This window comes from Phascolarctos cinereus, unplaced genomic scaffold (assembly GCF_003287225.1).
Source record: "Phascolarctos cinereus isolate Bilbo 61053 unplaced genomic scaffold, phaCin_HiC Scaffold_9;HRSCAF=440, whole genome shotgun sequence".
NCBI classification, from domain to species: Eukaryota; Metazoa; Chordata; class Mammalia; order Diprotodontia; family Phascolarctidae; genus Phascolarctos; species Phascolarctos cinereus.
In genome coordinates, this window is record NW_027556402.1 from 147,334,125 (window position 1) to 147,349,715 (window position 15,591).

The window sequence follows — 15,591 nt, forward strand, 5'->3', positions numbered from 1 at the left end:
GAAATTATCAAGTAATGATTGTCTGACCACCTAGTGAAGGGATTTCTGTTTAGGAGTGGCGCTAAAAGACCACTCAAGTCCCTTACAACTCTGAGAGTCTCTAATTCTTCATGTAATTCAGCATTCCATGACTCTCTAGAACTATAGGAGAAATTACAGATTCCTTCCCCAGGCATTTAAAGATCTCCATAGGCTAGCTCCATCCTGCCTCTCTAGCCTATGTCACATTACTGCTCCATATCACATGCAGCGGCCTCCCAGCTAGATGTGTTCCTTTCCCTTATCAAATTCCCCTAGGGTACTTGAGATTGTTCCTGCTTCCATCACATTCTACCTGGTGTTATTCGTCTCTGTGTACATGTTACATTTCCCTATGAGAAAGTGAGCTCCCCAAGGACAAAGATGGCTTTATTTTTTATATTTGTGTTCCCTGGACCCAGCATAGAACTTTGCACTTATTAGAAAATAAATATTTGTTGAATTAAATAGAACCTATCTGGTGGAAAACCAGAAATAAAATGTCTGCCGAGGCTCCCCTTGTTGAGAGCGAAGAAACCATTTGCTTTCTTGGGTTGGTCACAGTAAACCAGATCAGCAACTCGCTGTTATCTTTTCTGGGTCACTCCCCACTGGGTCACTCTTGCTAGGACTTTACTGGAGTTTCCTCAAGATTAAACCTGCTAGGCTGCTCTTCCAGGCACCCCAGAAGTCAGAGAGACAGGACCACTAACTCAATGATTTTCATTTTTGAGATGGATTTACCCACAAACTCAATTATTTGTCCTGGAAAACATTTTGCTTTTCTTCTTCCACGTAAGAACAAAAAGACATCTTTTGGACCAAGACAGTGGCATTGGTATAAGCACATCCATAGACTTAGTAGGGCTTCTTCATAAATGCTTTGGATGAGAAGTTCCCAGAAGGCAGGGACACACTACCCATCTTGGCACAGGGCAGGGCACTCTATACATTTCATTGTGTGATGAGTGTTTTTGATTTGAAGAAGGGTAGAAAATTCAAAACCCAGACATCAAGACAGACACATATCCGGTTATGAGGCAAGCTGTCTGGTACAACTCCTCAGAAGGGGAGATTTGGCCTCCTCAGCTTCCACGTCTTTATTAGTGATCTGGGAATGAAGTGAGCAGCCTTCTAATGAAAACAGCAGATGTTACAACCACTCCTGAGGCAGATCCAGGACTGACAAGGGGCTAAAAACAGGCAGGAACAAATGTGAGATTCCATTTGAGAAAATGCACATGCATCTTCATGTGCAGAAAGCTAGTCCATGGGAGGCACTGGAGATTACTTCCCCAGGAGATTTCTGACTTGGGGCTTTGTCTAGGGGTCAGAGCTGGGAACCAAAACCGTTTTTGAAATATGAGGAGGGAAGAAGAAAGGAGCTGTAGTACCTCGGTGGCAGACAGTTGTAAGTCAGAAACTCAAATCAGAAAGATAAAAGGAACTGAAGACATACCAGAGGAGCAGCTAGGTGGCGTCATAGTGTGTAGAGCACCAGGCCTGGAGTCAGGAAGACTCCTTCCCGAGCTCAAATCTGGCCTCAGACACTTCCTAGCTATGTGACCCTGAGCAAGTCACTTAACTCTGTTTGCCTCAGTTTCCTCATCTTTGCAAACCACTCTAATATCTTTGCCAAGAAAACTCCAAATAGGGTCATGAAGAGTCAGGTATGGGTATGGGGGGCAGCTAGGTGGTGCAGTGGATAGAACACCAGCCCTGGATTCAGGAGGACCTGAGTTCAAATCTAGCCTCAGACACATAATACTTACTAGCTGTGTGGCTCTGGGCAAGTCACTTAACCCCAACTGCCTCAAAAAGAAAAAAGAAAAGAAAAGAAAAAGTCAGATATGACTGAAATGACTGAACAATAGCAAAAAAGATATACCAAGCAAAAATACCATGAAGAGAAGAAAAAATGCTAATAAAACATTCCCAAAATATAGACAATAATGGCCAACTATAAATGATTTCAAATAGTGGGGATGAAAAAGCGGTCAGAGGCAGGGAGTTAGGATAAGCTTCAGCTCTGAAAAAAACAAGCTATAGGCTAGGAAAGACTGCCTGAAAAGCTTTAAAATTTTATTAAAATGTCCCAGGCTTTAGGCTTTCCATAGTGTTTACATAGTGCAGTTTTACATAGAAACCTTCGTATGTAAGTATTGAAAGTATTATTTCCCCCTTTTTAAAGATGAAGAAACTGAGACTCAGAAAAGTTCAGTTACTTGCCCATAGTCACTCAGCTTAGTGTCAGAGCTGAGAGTTGAGTCAATATTCTCCCTCCTAATTCTTAGTACAGGGCACTTCTCTGGTATTCCATAGTGCCCTATCTAAAATGGCAGCATTTCCCAACAGAATTTCCCAGATCCCTAATAAAAAATGGGTGGAAGGAAAGGGAGTGGAAAAAAAAGTGGAGAAGGAAAGGGGGTATACAACCCCCATTTTACAGATGGGAGTATGTGCCCATATAGTGCAGTGATTTCCATTGACCATGCTCAAAGCTAATGGCAGATAAGGAAATAGACTAATGAGGAATGATAAGAAATCCTGAAAACGGTCTCCTGGTCCATCTCCTCTTTCTCTTTCCCTTAGATGGCTTTCAAAATCGAGATCAAAGAGTATAGCTCTTATCAGACTTGGGAGTGAGTGGGAAGAGAGAAGAGAGGTAATAGAACACCAGCAAATTGTAGCCTAGCACTGCTCAACACTTTGCAAGATAAAAACTAAAATTGGTACTTAAAAGCTTTTTTTTTCCTGTGTAATTACAATAGTTCAGTTAGGAGACTGCAGTTAAGCATATGAAGATTATTAAACTCTCACTGCTAAAGCATCATTAATCCACAAAATAGAATGGATAAGACTAAAAGTGAATGTTTAAAATAGCTAGCTAATGATACCTGTTAGTGTTTTGGAAATGGGATGCTATTTTGATGCAGCACTTAAGCCCACAAGTAGAATTGAAAGAGATGCAGTCTCCAGACAGACAAAGAAATGCCTATATCATCCCCAGCCATGTCACAAGTGGTGGGAGAGCCATTGTATAGGAACCAAGTCTTACCAAACCTACTTGTTGGGACTTTAATGGAAGTGGCTCATTTTTTTTTCTTTAGTGGGAGGAATTCAAACCTGGCATTCTTTCAGTGTAAGGAACAGCGTGCTGAAAGTCACTCCATCAATGCAGATTGGCAATTCATTTATAACTTACAGTATTAGACTTTCTTTGGATATTGAGAGGTTAATCAACCCAAGGGTAGACAAACTGGCAGCCTTTATCAGAGGCAGCAAATGAGCCCAGAGCTTCCTGATTCCAGCCCTCTATCCACTAGGCAAGTGGCCTCTCTCCTGACTCATTTATTTGCATTATGGATATACTGCTAGTATGTGTCAAAGGTAGAATTGGAACCCAGGTCTTTCTAATTCCAAGAATGGCCCACTTCCCCCTATACCAACTGCTTCTCTTCTGTTTTTGCCAAAGCACTGAATTACCACCCCAAGGGCAGAGCCACAAGCAGCGCTGGACCCACCCCACCCTCTGAGATGGACACAGACAGTGACCTGGAATAGTTTAATATTCAATCCTATTGATGAAGTGTGAATGGAAAGGACCCCAGAAGTAACTACAGGTTATTGGCCAAAGACTACGAAGAGGTAAAAATCTGGTCTGCTCAGAGATTGGGTTGAGTCTGTCAACTATCAATTTAAGAAAGGGTCACACTACATTTGGTGGGGTGAATGTTGAGTCTTAGTAAATTAAAAGGTGGACCGAGACATTTGTCACCTGCCTGAAGTTCTCATGGGGAACTGAGAGGGAAAATGATAGGATGTGTTCTGTTCTACCATGTGACTTAGCAAACAAACTGTCAGGTATTCTTGCTGAATGATGTGTAGAAGAATATGTTGAAAATAAAGATACTGAAGGCAAAAGTCTGTTCATCCAAATGACCTTTTTATTGTACATAAAATAAATTAATTACAGTTTAAGCAAAAGCACATGTGGCTTTTTAAAGTGCATCTGTATAGGTTTGGGGGCTGTATAACCTCCCCCACCCCCATCTGCTCACTGCAAGATGGTGCTTTAGCATTTAGCCATCAGTCACGGCTCAGCCAAGCCTAGAAGGCAGCCCAACTTCATCACCAAGAGGCCATTATACAAATCACATCAAAATCAATGAACATGATATCCACTTTTTTTCTTCACCTGATGTCAAAACAAAAGGACAGTTACTAACAATTACTAAGCATTAGACTCAACCACTGCATCATTTGGACCCAGCAAATCATGCCCATCGCATGTCAAGCAAGCATCAAGTAACTATTTTTTTCTTTACCTTTGTGTAAGCTTACAAAATGTATGTGTTTGTCTTATAGAAGATTTAGGGCCAGAAACACAACAGTGGTATTTATTCATAGAGAACATTTTGCTCCTCATTCAAAAAGGAATTTGGTTGCTCCCAAAGTTAGAATGGCATTTTGCAAATTCGTTTTTTGTGCTTCAGCATTGGAAAAGTAAATTTTCATTACAAAGTCATTCTTCTGGGAGAGGGAAGAGGCGATGAGAAGCATGGGAATGCTTCCCTTTAACTTCTCCTAGTCTCATTGTACCTCACAGTGTTTCTGTACTTCTGTGAACTACAATTGACTAGCTTCTTTACAAAGGCAGTAGGTGTAGACAGACACTACAGCACTCACAACCCGAGAGGGGAAGACGACACGGATTATTTCACTGATTCAGAGAGGTCCAACCCTTCTGAACAGCATTTATCCTGCTGGCCATGTGCTAGAACAGAACCACTTCGTGAACTTTGTCGTGGGGTTCATTAATTCTTTCCTGCTAAGAAGACAGCTCTTCCCTTTCTGCAGCAGTTCAGAAGGACCCCTCAGCCACTCAGCGTCAGCCCTTCCGTGGACCCTGTAGTACCGGAATTCCATCTTCCAGGATTGGAACGTCAGGACTACTTTCTTGGAAGACCAAAATCTCTCTCAAAAGTTTTGCTCTCAGACTGAAGTGACAGTCCTCACTTTAGCAGACAGGGCTTGCTTGAACCTTCTCTTCAGGTCCTGCATATTGGGAGACTTTGGCCTAGGAATGAGAGAGGTTCTCCTCTTTTCTGGTGTGCTAGTCACCTGCTGTTTGTGACTCACTTCTTTGCACAGGACGTGGAAGGCATTGTAGACATCATTGTAATTCTCACTGACAGATACTTCATAAAACGTGCAGCCCAGCATGTTGGCCAGCTGCAGTCCGTGCTGGGGCTCCACCTGCTTGATGTGGAGCAGATCAGCCTTGTTTGCCACAATGACAACAGGCAGCCGAGCACCTGGGTGTAACTGCTGGATGTGCTGGTGCAGTTGGCTGATCAGCTCATAGCTCTTGTAATCGATTATGGAGAAGACAATCACCACAGCATCAGCCCAGCGAATGCATCTGTTCAGTTGTTCATTGCAGCTCAACCCTTGTTCGTGAATCTAAAAAAGAGAAGCATCATGAAGCAAATTCATATAATAGGGAAAAAAATTCTAGTCTGGTAAACTTGAAGCCTAAGTCAGAAGAGTCCTTTGGACTCACACCATTGAGGGCCATAAATACAAATTACATTCCCACACATTTTGGCTTTCTTAAGAATATGTTGATCCAGCTGCATGAAGTTGGAATAAATAATCCTGCAGCTCACTACACTCAAGTGGAAAATTGACCTGCACAGTACTACACGCAGAGAGACTTTGTAGTTCCACAAAATGGGAAATTAGCTGGCTAGACAGTAAGTCTGGGGAAGTGAAGATATGAGCTGGAAGCATTTAAACCTGGATAACTGCCCAGTTCAAGAGAGAGGAGAGAGGAAAAAAAAACCACTATACCACCAGTATGGCTCTTTTGTCCAGAGTAACTTTCCACAACATAAAATGGACTCTAAATCTTGGTGAATGCAACCATACATTTAGTTTTTAATGCTAAAGTTTTCAATTAAATAAACTTCATTCCCCCATTTCAGACACTAGACTTCTCCTTTCCTGTAACAGGTAAAAGAAGGGAGGATTCTGTACCCAGAATTCCTCAGGCTGTGACTGATCCTCTCCATGTTCCATTAGCTTGCAACCTCTCCTCTCATGGTGCTAGCTAGAGTAAGGACAAAGCCACTTTAATGTAAAGGATGATCAAATGGATAGTGTCTATGAAACTATGTATAAGGATCTCACCTGGACTCCTGGTGTATCTTGAACCTGAATTGCCAGTGTTTCTCCCTCTATTTGGACTTGTCTGGTATAAAGGTTACCTATTCAAGGAAAAAGAAAAGAAAAAAAAGGTTATTTGTCTCTGAGAAGGTTTTCAATCCACTACATTAAAAAAAAAATAACACAAAACTAAAAGAAAAGAATCCTATCTGCCCAAAGCTCTAGCACCTTGGAATCTTATTAATGGGCTTAGGAGTTTTGTGTTTTGTTTTGTTTTTTTTACTTGAAAGAATCCATCAACACCAACTGAAAACCAAAGCAGTCTGCCAGTATCTAACAAAAGAATACAGCATGATATTTTTATAGGGTCTGTTTTTTTATGACAGGAAACTCATTTGTTTTTAGAGGGTTGACCTCTTCTCAAACTCTGTTTCTATATGGACAAACATTTCCTTAAGTCTGTTTCCTTGCTGGAAATCATCAAATCAAAGAATATTAGAGTTAGCAGAGACCTTAGAGATCATTTACTACAACCTCCTCATTTTACAGATGAGGAAACTGAGGTTAACAAGACTGTGGCCGGCTTATGGTGGCATAGCTAATAAGTGGCAGAGAACTTGGTACTCCTCTCCCTACATCTTAGTTTCTTCTAATGTGTATGTGTTTTTTTTTTCAGTTCTGGATTACTGCTTGGCACGCTTATGATTTAAACATATCTGACCTCAAAACAGATTCATTGGATAGTTAACCCACACCATCCATTAAAATAATTACTTAAAGTAACAATAGCCAAAAGGATAGCAAGTTATGAGGTTGCCTTGACTAATTTTATGGTGGCTTATAGTTTTCTTGGTATATTATTTACATGTAGGCCCTTCACATATTTCTGAAGGTTTCCACCAACTTGTAATACAACATATGAGATATGTGTATGAGTGCACATCACAGTATATATGTGTGTGACTGGACTCTAGTTTCTAATAACAAGGATTTTAAAATGTGTGCTCTCAATTATTCAGGCTAGCTCCTCAAAAATGAAAAATCAAAGTAGTACTTATTTTTTGCTTTAGACACTTACCAGTGAAAGAGGTAGATTTCAGTTTATAACTACTTTGCTTTGGTCTTTGGTTTAAAAGGTCAAATCTAAAAGCCAGCTCTACAGGGGGTAGGGCCAGGCTCTCTTTTTATGACTCTAGCAAGAGCGTTTTGGAGAGTGAGCCTGAGTACAAAGGGCACTTCCTACTGGGGCTCCGATAGTTAAAACATACCAAGGAAAAGAATCCTTTTTGGAGTAAAATGATGAATGAGTCCAGAATGGAATGAGGCCAGATGGCAGAGGTTTGTGTGGGGAGGGGTTGGGGTGAGGAGAGAGAAGCAAAATTTTGCAAGAGCTGGAAGTCACAAATGTCAAGACCCTCACAGACTGCATATCTTTGAAGGACATAACTTAACCCGTAACAACAATGGCGCCAAACCCAGCATTTTCCCATTGAAAGAGGAGCTGTTACAAGATGCTCACCTGCGTTTCTTTCATAGTCGCCAATGAATCGTTTGGTCAGGAATCGTACCACCAGTGCTGTAGGTCAGAAAAGAAAAAGGAAACCCAGTTATCCCTTGGCATGCCAGGCTAGCCGAGACCCACTACCTGGGCTGTGACCCAGCCTTAGCAAATAGCTTCCCCGGAGAATGGGAGGCAGGAGGCCAAGTGAAATACCATTGCTGCACTAAGGCTGCAAGGTCGTTGACCCGGATCCTGACCAGAACCATCATGGGAGAATAGGGAACCATCATTTATCTGCTTCTGAAGCTGGACGGGCCATCCAGAGCAGTCCTCTGCCTCTGGGCAGGGCTGTACCAACCCTGAACAGGTAAGTAGTACCCACATTTTAAAGAGGACCAAGAAAGCAACTTCACCATTCCATCCAGGTGACTACTAAACATGGCGAGAAGAAATCAGATCAGAAGAGATAAGAATGGGGGGGGGGGGCAGGGGGTAAGAAGATCGGTAGGAGTTCCCTGGTCCCAATGAGCTTGGCAAGCCTTAAAATAAATAGACTGTTATTACTCCCTTTCTCCAAACCAGAGTCGGAGGAGGAAGTCTCCCCGTGTCTAGCCAGAACAGCCCGCCCTCCCAGGGATGGGCAAGAGCAGAGGTAGTGAGGGTCGGGGCACAGGACTCACCAGTCTTGCCGACTCCGCTAGCCCCCACGACGGCGATCTTGACCAGGCGGCGGCCCGACACGGCGCCCAGGCAGCAGTCAATGGAGGCGGCGGCGGCGCTGCCGCTGCTGCCCGGAGTAGGGTATTCGGCGATGGTGCACATGTTCTGGATCAGGCGCATCGCCCCGGCCGGGGAAGGGCTGGACCGAACTAGGCGGGCCGAACTGGCTGGTATGGGGCAGCTGCTCTGTAGTCGGGCGCCCTGTCGGCAGCGGCAGCAGGAGCAGGAGCGGGAGCGGGAGCGGGAGCAGGAGCAGCGGCGGCAGCAGTGGCGGCAGCTCCCGGAGCTCTGCAAGAGGTTGTAGCCACTAAACGCTGCTCGAAAGCTAAAGCTTAGGGGCAGAGTTTGTGGCGGCTGTCTCCCAGCGCGCAGGCTATTTTGTGCCGACTTGGCCCCGCCCCCAGCCGCCCGCAGCCAATCCGGTCACGGGCCTCGGGGAGGCTGCGCCCCCTCTTTGGGGCCGTTGGCTGCATTCCCCTCCCCCCTTCCCCCATCCCCTCCGCCCCCAGTCCCAGCCTCCAGCCCCTGCTGTAGCGAGAGAGTCCAGTGCTGGGCCCCGTGAGACTGCTGAGTCTTTGGGGGCTTGGGAAAAGTGGGGCAGCCCAGACCTGCTGCCACACACGCCTCGAGGTGAGGAACGTGTGCATGTCTAGGCATCTGAAAAGGACGCTCTGCCCTCTCAAGCATCCGCCAGGCTGGCCGGGGGATATGTGGTGGGCACAGGTGGGACAGAAGTACGGGGCCAGGGGCACGAGAGCGCCTGGGCCGGCGGGCTGGGGGTGCGGGTCAGGGGGTGAGGGTATGGGTAGCGGGGGTGCTGTTAAATTGACTACCTGACTTAGAAACCCAAGGTGTGCTGCCTCCCACCCTACCCTTCAACGTGGGCATTCTCTGCCAGCTGCCTTTTACAAAGACGGTCTCTGTGCCCTCCCCCTTCCATAAACACGCGCACATGTGGGGCACTCACTCACTCATGCATCTGCACGCTCTCCCTCACGGGCAGGTACATGTAGCCAGCAGTTCTGCCAAACTAATCATTCCCTGCCCTGCGTGGCTACGGCAAGGAGTGGGGGGAGGGGAGGTGAACAGCCGCCTTCCCTTCAGCACACCAGTTCCCCTTTTCTTTGTGTCAAAGCGCTGTCTTTGTGTGGGTGAATCTCCACCTTCCACACTAAGGTTGGGGTCTGTATATGTATGTCTTTGTCTCTCGGTCTCCCTCATTTGGGATGTGATTACATTGATCAATTTTAAATTCGTTCCTGTTTTGTGTCCTCTGTATGCCTTGTATAATGGATTGGGATACGATGGCAATAGATTGCACTAATTAACTTTGTCCCTAATGTGACATTCGAGCTTAAGCAAAATAATATGCAAATATGGAAGTTTTTCTACAAGTCAAGAGCCCTGGCATAAAAAATAAGCAATAACATAATAATATATAATAATATAATTGATATTATAATATATAATTAATATTATAATATAATAAATAATATAATAAATAAAATAAGAATAATATGACAAATAATAATATAATAAAAATAATAGATAAAGCAATCATCTCATTCACTCACTCACCAACAATTTAAGTGCCTTCTGTTTACTGAACACTGCTCTAGGTTCTAGAGGACATATAAAGATGGTTTTCTTGCTTTCGTGGACATACACAAAACCAAGCCATGATTTCTTATCCTGTGAGATTCTTTTCTATTCTTTTCCATAAATTCTCTGTGGAGGATATACCCACTACACAGAAGACATTCCTCTCATTCTTTTAGTATCTTATGGGTACCTTTTCATCACTTGGGCTATCCACCTGCTATGACTCCACCTTGATACATGACCAGGTCTACCTCCAATTTTATTTGTGGGAAATAAATTGTAATTTCTTAGATTAAGAGCCAGCAAGAATAGTAGAGGTCATCTAGGACAAACCTTCACTTTACCCAAAGTCATCCATTGACAGGGCAACCCCAGGTTCTCTCACACTCAAACTAATGAAAATGCTCTTTCTGGTACTCCTGTCCATGATGTCTTGCTCTTTTGGTCACCCACAATGTTGAGGACTCCAAGGCACAAGAAAGGAAAGACTTTTCCCACTGGACATATCTGTGAGGTGAAACTCAAAAAGGCTAAGTGCCTCACTCCCAAAGAAAATTCCTGACTAATATTCTAAAGCACAGGATCCGGAGCAGTGCATTCATTATCTCACAGCATTATGGAGAGAGTGTTGAACTTAGAATCATCAGGGCCGTGTGGAATTCTCTTCTTTTGCTTTCTAGCAATATTCCTTTGGACGAGTCCCTGAAACTCTCCGAGGTTCTGTAAGATGGAGGCAATAATACTTCCCTTATCTACCTTTTGGGTTATTTTGAGAAATAATATATGTATGATATGTATGTATATATGTATAAATTCCTTATAACAATTGATCGCTATACTCAAGTGAAATGTTATTACAATTTTTAATGACAAGGGCTTTTTAACAGCAAGGTTAAATTCCAGACCCTCAAACAAAATTTTACCAAGGGAATACTTTCCAGCCCACTGCACCCAAAGTACCATTCGCTTTGCAAGCTCCTCCATTAGTGGAACTCCAAGTACTGAAAGGACCATGTGAATGCTCCTTATACTTCCTCTAATACACCAACTAGCTCACAGAATTGTCATGAGTGAAGTGGATTGTAAACTGTAAAGCACCCTCCACAGTATAACTCCAACCTACTTTTCAGCTTCATCTCATGTCACTCCTATGGCATCTGCATTCCAACCAAACTAGACAACTACCTTTTCCCCAAGCATGATAGGCCATGTTCCAGCTAAGTGCATTTGTACAAGCTATCTCCCATTTCTGAAATGCACTCTGTCCTCATCTCTGCCTTTCAGAAGCCTTATCTTTAAGGCTCAAAGAGGTGCCACCTCCTCCATCTTTCCTTGATCTCCATTCTTCCCTACAACTAAAGATGTTCTTTCCCTCCCCTGCCCCATCAAGGTTTTCTAGAGCATTTTGTACCCATTCCTTCCCAGCATGTATTATTTTTATCTGAGTACATGTCATATTCCCCTATTTGAAGGCATGATCTCTCTCTCTCTCTCTCTCTCTCTCTCTCTCTCTCTCTCTCTCTCTCTCTCTCTCTCTCTCTCTCTCTCTCTCTCTTCCCCCCCACCCCTTTTCTCAGTGCTTAAGACAATGTTTTGAAAATATAATAGCTGCTCTTTGTGGTTGCAAAAATTTGGACATTGAGGGGATGCTCATCAATTGGGGAATATCTTAACAAGTTATGGTATATGATAAAGAAATACTATTATGCTATAAGAAATGATGAGCAGAAAAAAACATGATGAGCAGGATAGTTTCAGAAAAACCTGGGAAAAATGTTATTAACTCATACAAGGTGAAGTTAGCAGAACCAGGAGAACATTGTATACAGTAATAGCAATATTGTAAGAATAATCAACTGTGACAGATTTGGTTGCTGTGATCAATACAGTGATCTAAGAGAACTCTGAAGAACTTAGAATGAAAAATGTTATCCGCCTCCAGAGAGAACCAATGGAGTCTGAGTGCGGATTGAAGCTTTTTTTTTCATTTTCTTTATTTTTCTTGCTTTTTTGTTGTAATGTGGCTAATATAGAAATGTTTTGTGTGATTTCACTTGTATAATTGATATCACATTACTTACATTCTCAAAGGGTGAGGAAGGTGAGGGAGATCATTTGGAACTCAATTTTTAAAAAAGAATCTATAAAAATAAAGGTTTTTTTAAAATAGTAGCTGCTTAATACATGCTGGTCAGATTAAACTGAATTGGATCATGGAAGGAGATTAGGAGAGAAACAGGGGGGATACCAATATACTTATGTTTTCAAGGATCTCATTCCTCAGTGTGGGTATTTCCTCCATTGACTCATATTGCAACCTTTCCAAGATTTAATTGATCCCCTTTAGGAGCCACTGTGACCAAGAAATTGATCATGCTTCAGCCAACCTTGTGCAGAGCTTCTTGGCTCTTAGTTGGACTGGTATAAGAATAGCTGGGGTTCATTACCAGACATACATGAAGGCTTCAGTTTGGTAAGACTCTCCAAAGCTTGAATCAACTAGCATAGCTTTAAAACAAACAAATCAAAAACAAGCGTTGCCTCCCTGTGTTACAATATGACATTAGAGATCTTTGTTAGAGAAGCATAGCTGCTTAAAAAATCAATAAAATGGTTATTTTGCCTATAGAATGCCAGTGTCTCTTTTATTTTTTCCACTGAAATTGACCTTTTCACTGGACTGAAACAATTGTCAGTGCAGCCCAATTGTTAGATCATAAATAGCTTTCATTTGTAGACCGCATTAAGGTTTTTCAAGCACTTTATGCACATTATCTCCACTTGATCTTCCCAACTTTGTGCAGTAAATGGTACAAAGATTATGATGATCATCTTCAGTGCAGTCAAGTGACTTGCTCTAAGTCACATAGCTCGAAGGTGATGGAGACTAAATTTGAACACAGGTGCTCTGACTGACTCCAGGACAAGTGCTTTTTCTATTATTGTATCCTCTTGCTTATTGACCTGTAAAAGTGCTTCAAGGAACAGGAAATAAAATCTCAAGTTGCCATCATGGCATACCACATATAATGGACAATATTTGTTATTTGTCGTTCAGTGGTTTTCAGTTATGTCCAACTCTTCCTGACCCCATTTTTTTTTTGTTTTCGTTTTTGGCAAAGATACTGAAGTAGCTTGCCATTTCCTTCTCCAGCTCATTTTACAAATAAGGAAACTGAGGCAAACAGGGTGAAGTGCTTTGCCCAGGGTCACACAGCTAGTAAATGTCTGAGGCCAGATTTGAACTAAGGGATATGAGTCTTCCTAATTCCAGGCCTGGCACTCTATCCACTTCACCACCTAGCTGCCCCTATAATGGGCAGTGTAATAGTCAATAAACAAGATAGACTCACATAATCTTAGCAAAAAGATAATGAAATATTCAAATATTACACAGTAGCCTAAAATTTTCAGAGTGGATTACTAGTTTTAGAAGTAGCATGTACGAGTGATTAATAGTTTACGTTTGGATAGCACCATAGCACTTTTCCTGCTTTATCTCATCTGAACCTCATGCCCACACTGTGAAGTAAGTGCTATAATTATCACCAAACCTGGGGCACAGAGGTCAACTGACTTGTCCAGGTTTGAATAGCGAGTGAGCTGGTATCTGGGAGTGGGATTCACATCCTGGTCTTCTTGTCTTTGAATCCACTGTTTCATCCAGTGCACCAGGCTATCTGTTGCATAATATCAGCCCTGTACCTCTCTCTTCCCCCTAGCAAATGACAATCAGACAAGACAGTGATTGTTGGGAGGGGGAATTAGAGGACTCACTAATTAGGTTGAAATTCTATTTATCAGATGGTTAATATTCCTGGTAGTTCATTTGTCTAAAAGTTCCTTTTAGAAAGAAAGTTTACCATACTTCTCTACATTCTGAAGGTTAAGTTATTTTGAAAGGAAAGATCCAGGAATACATAAGTGCCAACAGTTGAGTTCAAGTGGAAAAAAAAAGGACCATTACTAATGTTTAGCACATTTTGGTATGGTTTAAATCAAGCCTGGTTTTTGCTTTAACTTCAGACTTGGCAAGATTTGTCCTCAAAGAAAGGAAAGTCTGCATAATTTTAAATTTAAAAAAATCTTCAGTTTCATTTGCCATCCTATTTTTCTTTTGTAAAAGAGTTAAAAATGAAGATATTCATTAAGCTACCGGTTATTCTCACATGCATATACAAATACCACTCAAAAGTTTACCAGCCAAACAAATGGTTACCAAAAAGAGTTTGACTTTGAGCTGTCTTCAGTTCTTGGAATTTCATTTCTGTTACCAGGAAGTTGGATTAACCTATGATTTTTCTGTCTGTAACATAAAAGCTTAATACAGTCTTCTTATTTTAGCCCCAAATCTATCTAGCTGTACAATCAAGAACACAGAAAAGAAATGCCACAGGACAAAAAGAAAAACAGTGAACAGGCCTGCTCGAATCTATAACAAATGATTCCCCAGGTACCAGTGAAGCCTCTACCCTTCAATTGATTGTGCCCTTTCTGGGACACAGTTCATGAACAAGATCAATAACTGAATCACCCAGACTGGTCCAAGTGAGTCACTATTCTCAGATGCAGTGTTCTAGAACAAGATGGTTTAGATTGGTGTTTTCATCAGTCAAATTAACCAGCAGCCCCAGATGCAACAAGAAGAAAAACCCTGGAGCCCAAAGCAGGTTTCTAGCCATCTTCCTTCATAGGGAGACAGAGTTGAGGTCCAGGAAAAGGAGGGAAGGAAAAGAGGAAACTTTCCCCAAATCTCTCTATAGCTTCTGTATGTCAATTTCACATCCACCCTGCCTTCCTTAGAGCTAGGGCCAACCGATCTGTGGAAATCAGCTTTGACAGTGGAGCTCAGCAGCAGGTGAGTGGGGGCTGTGGTAAACTCTACAAATGTATAGACAGACTAGTAAGCAGCCAGATGTGGCTGGCCCCTCTCTGGCATGTGCCCCCATGGAAGTGAATGGGCCTTGTCATGAATCGACGTCACCCAAGGGAGCTGCAAATACTGCCCTTTCTGCCCAGTCAGATGCTAGAGTGAGAATCAGGATGATCCCCCAGATGTGCAAATCCCCCTTCCCCAACGCAGAGAATCCTCTCTAAGACTTTGTGTCACCCCCCCCACCTCACTACTTCCCACAGTGGGAGAGAGTCTTTTCAGATATGATGAACCTGTTTATTTTAAAAGGTTAAGGGGGAGGGGTTATGAAACTTTCGCTTTGGGGGCCCAAAATTCAAGTTGAGATGCTACCCAAGGATTACTCTTGTCATTGCCTTTTTCAATATTTGTAGACTCTCGTGTAGGGTAGCTAGGTGTCTCAGTGGATAGAGCACTGGGCTTGGAATCAGGAAGACTCATCTTCCTGAGTTCAAATCTGGCCTCAGACTCTTACTAGCTGTGTGACCCTATGTTAGTCACTGGGCTAGTTTGCCTTAGTTACTCATCTGTTTAAAAAAAAAAGAGCTGGAGAAGGAAATGGCAAAAAACTCCAGTGTCTTTGTCCCCCCGCCAAAACAACAACAAAAGTCACAAAGAGTCAGACGTGACTGAACAATAACAAAAGACTCAAGTGTTTCCTCCAAAT

General features: G+C 42.6%; 1 protein-coding gene across 1 annotated transcript; it reads right to left on the reverse strand.

Moving 5' to 3' along the window:
• Nucleotides 1–3,943: 3,943 nt before the first annotated feature.
• Nucleotides 3,944–8,752, reverse strand: RASL11B (RAS like family 11 member B). The gene is made up of 4 exons (XM_020990071.1): nucleotides 8,371–8,752; nucleotides 7,709–7,765; nucleotides 6,214–6,290; nucleotides 3,944–5,484 (listed from the first exon to the last, which is right to left on the reverse strand). Exons 1-4 carry the CDS (start codon nucleotides 8,528–8,530, stop codon nucleotides 5,014–5,016), a joined length of 765 nt encoding a protein of 254 aa, XP_020845730.1. The 5' UTR covers nucleotides 8,531–8,752; the 3' UTR covers nucleotides 3,944–5,013.
• Nucleotides 8,753–15,591: the final 6,839 nt, after the last annotated feature.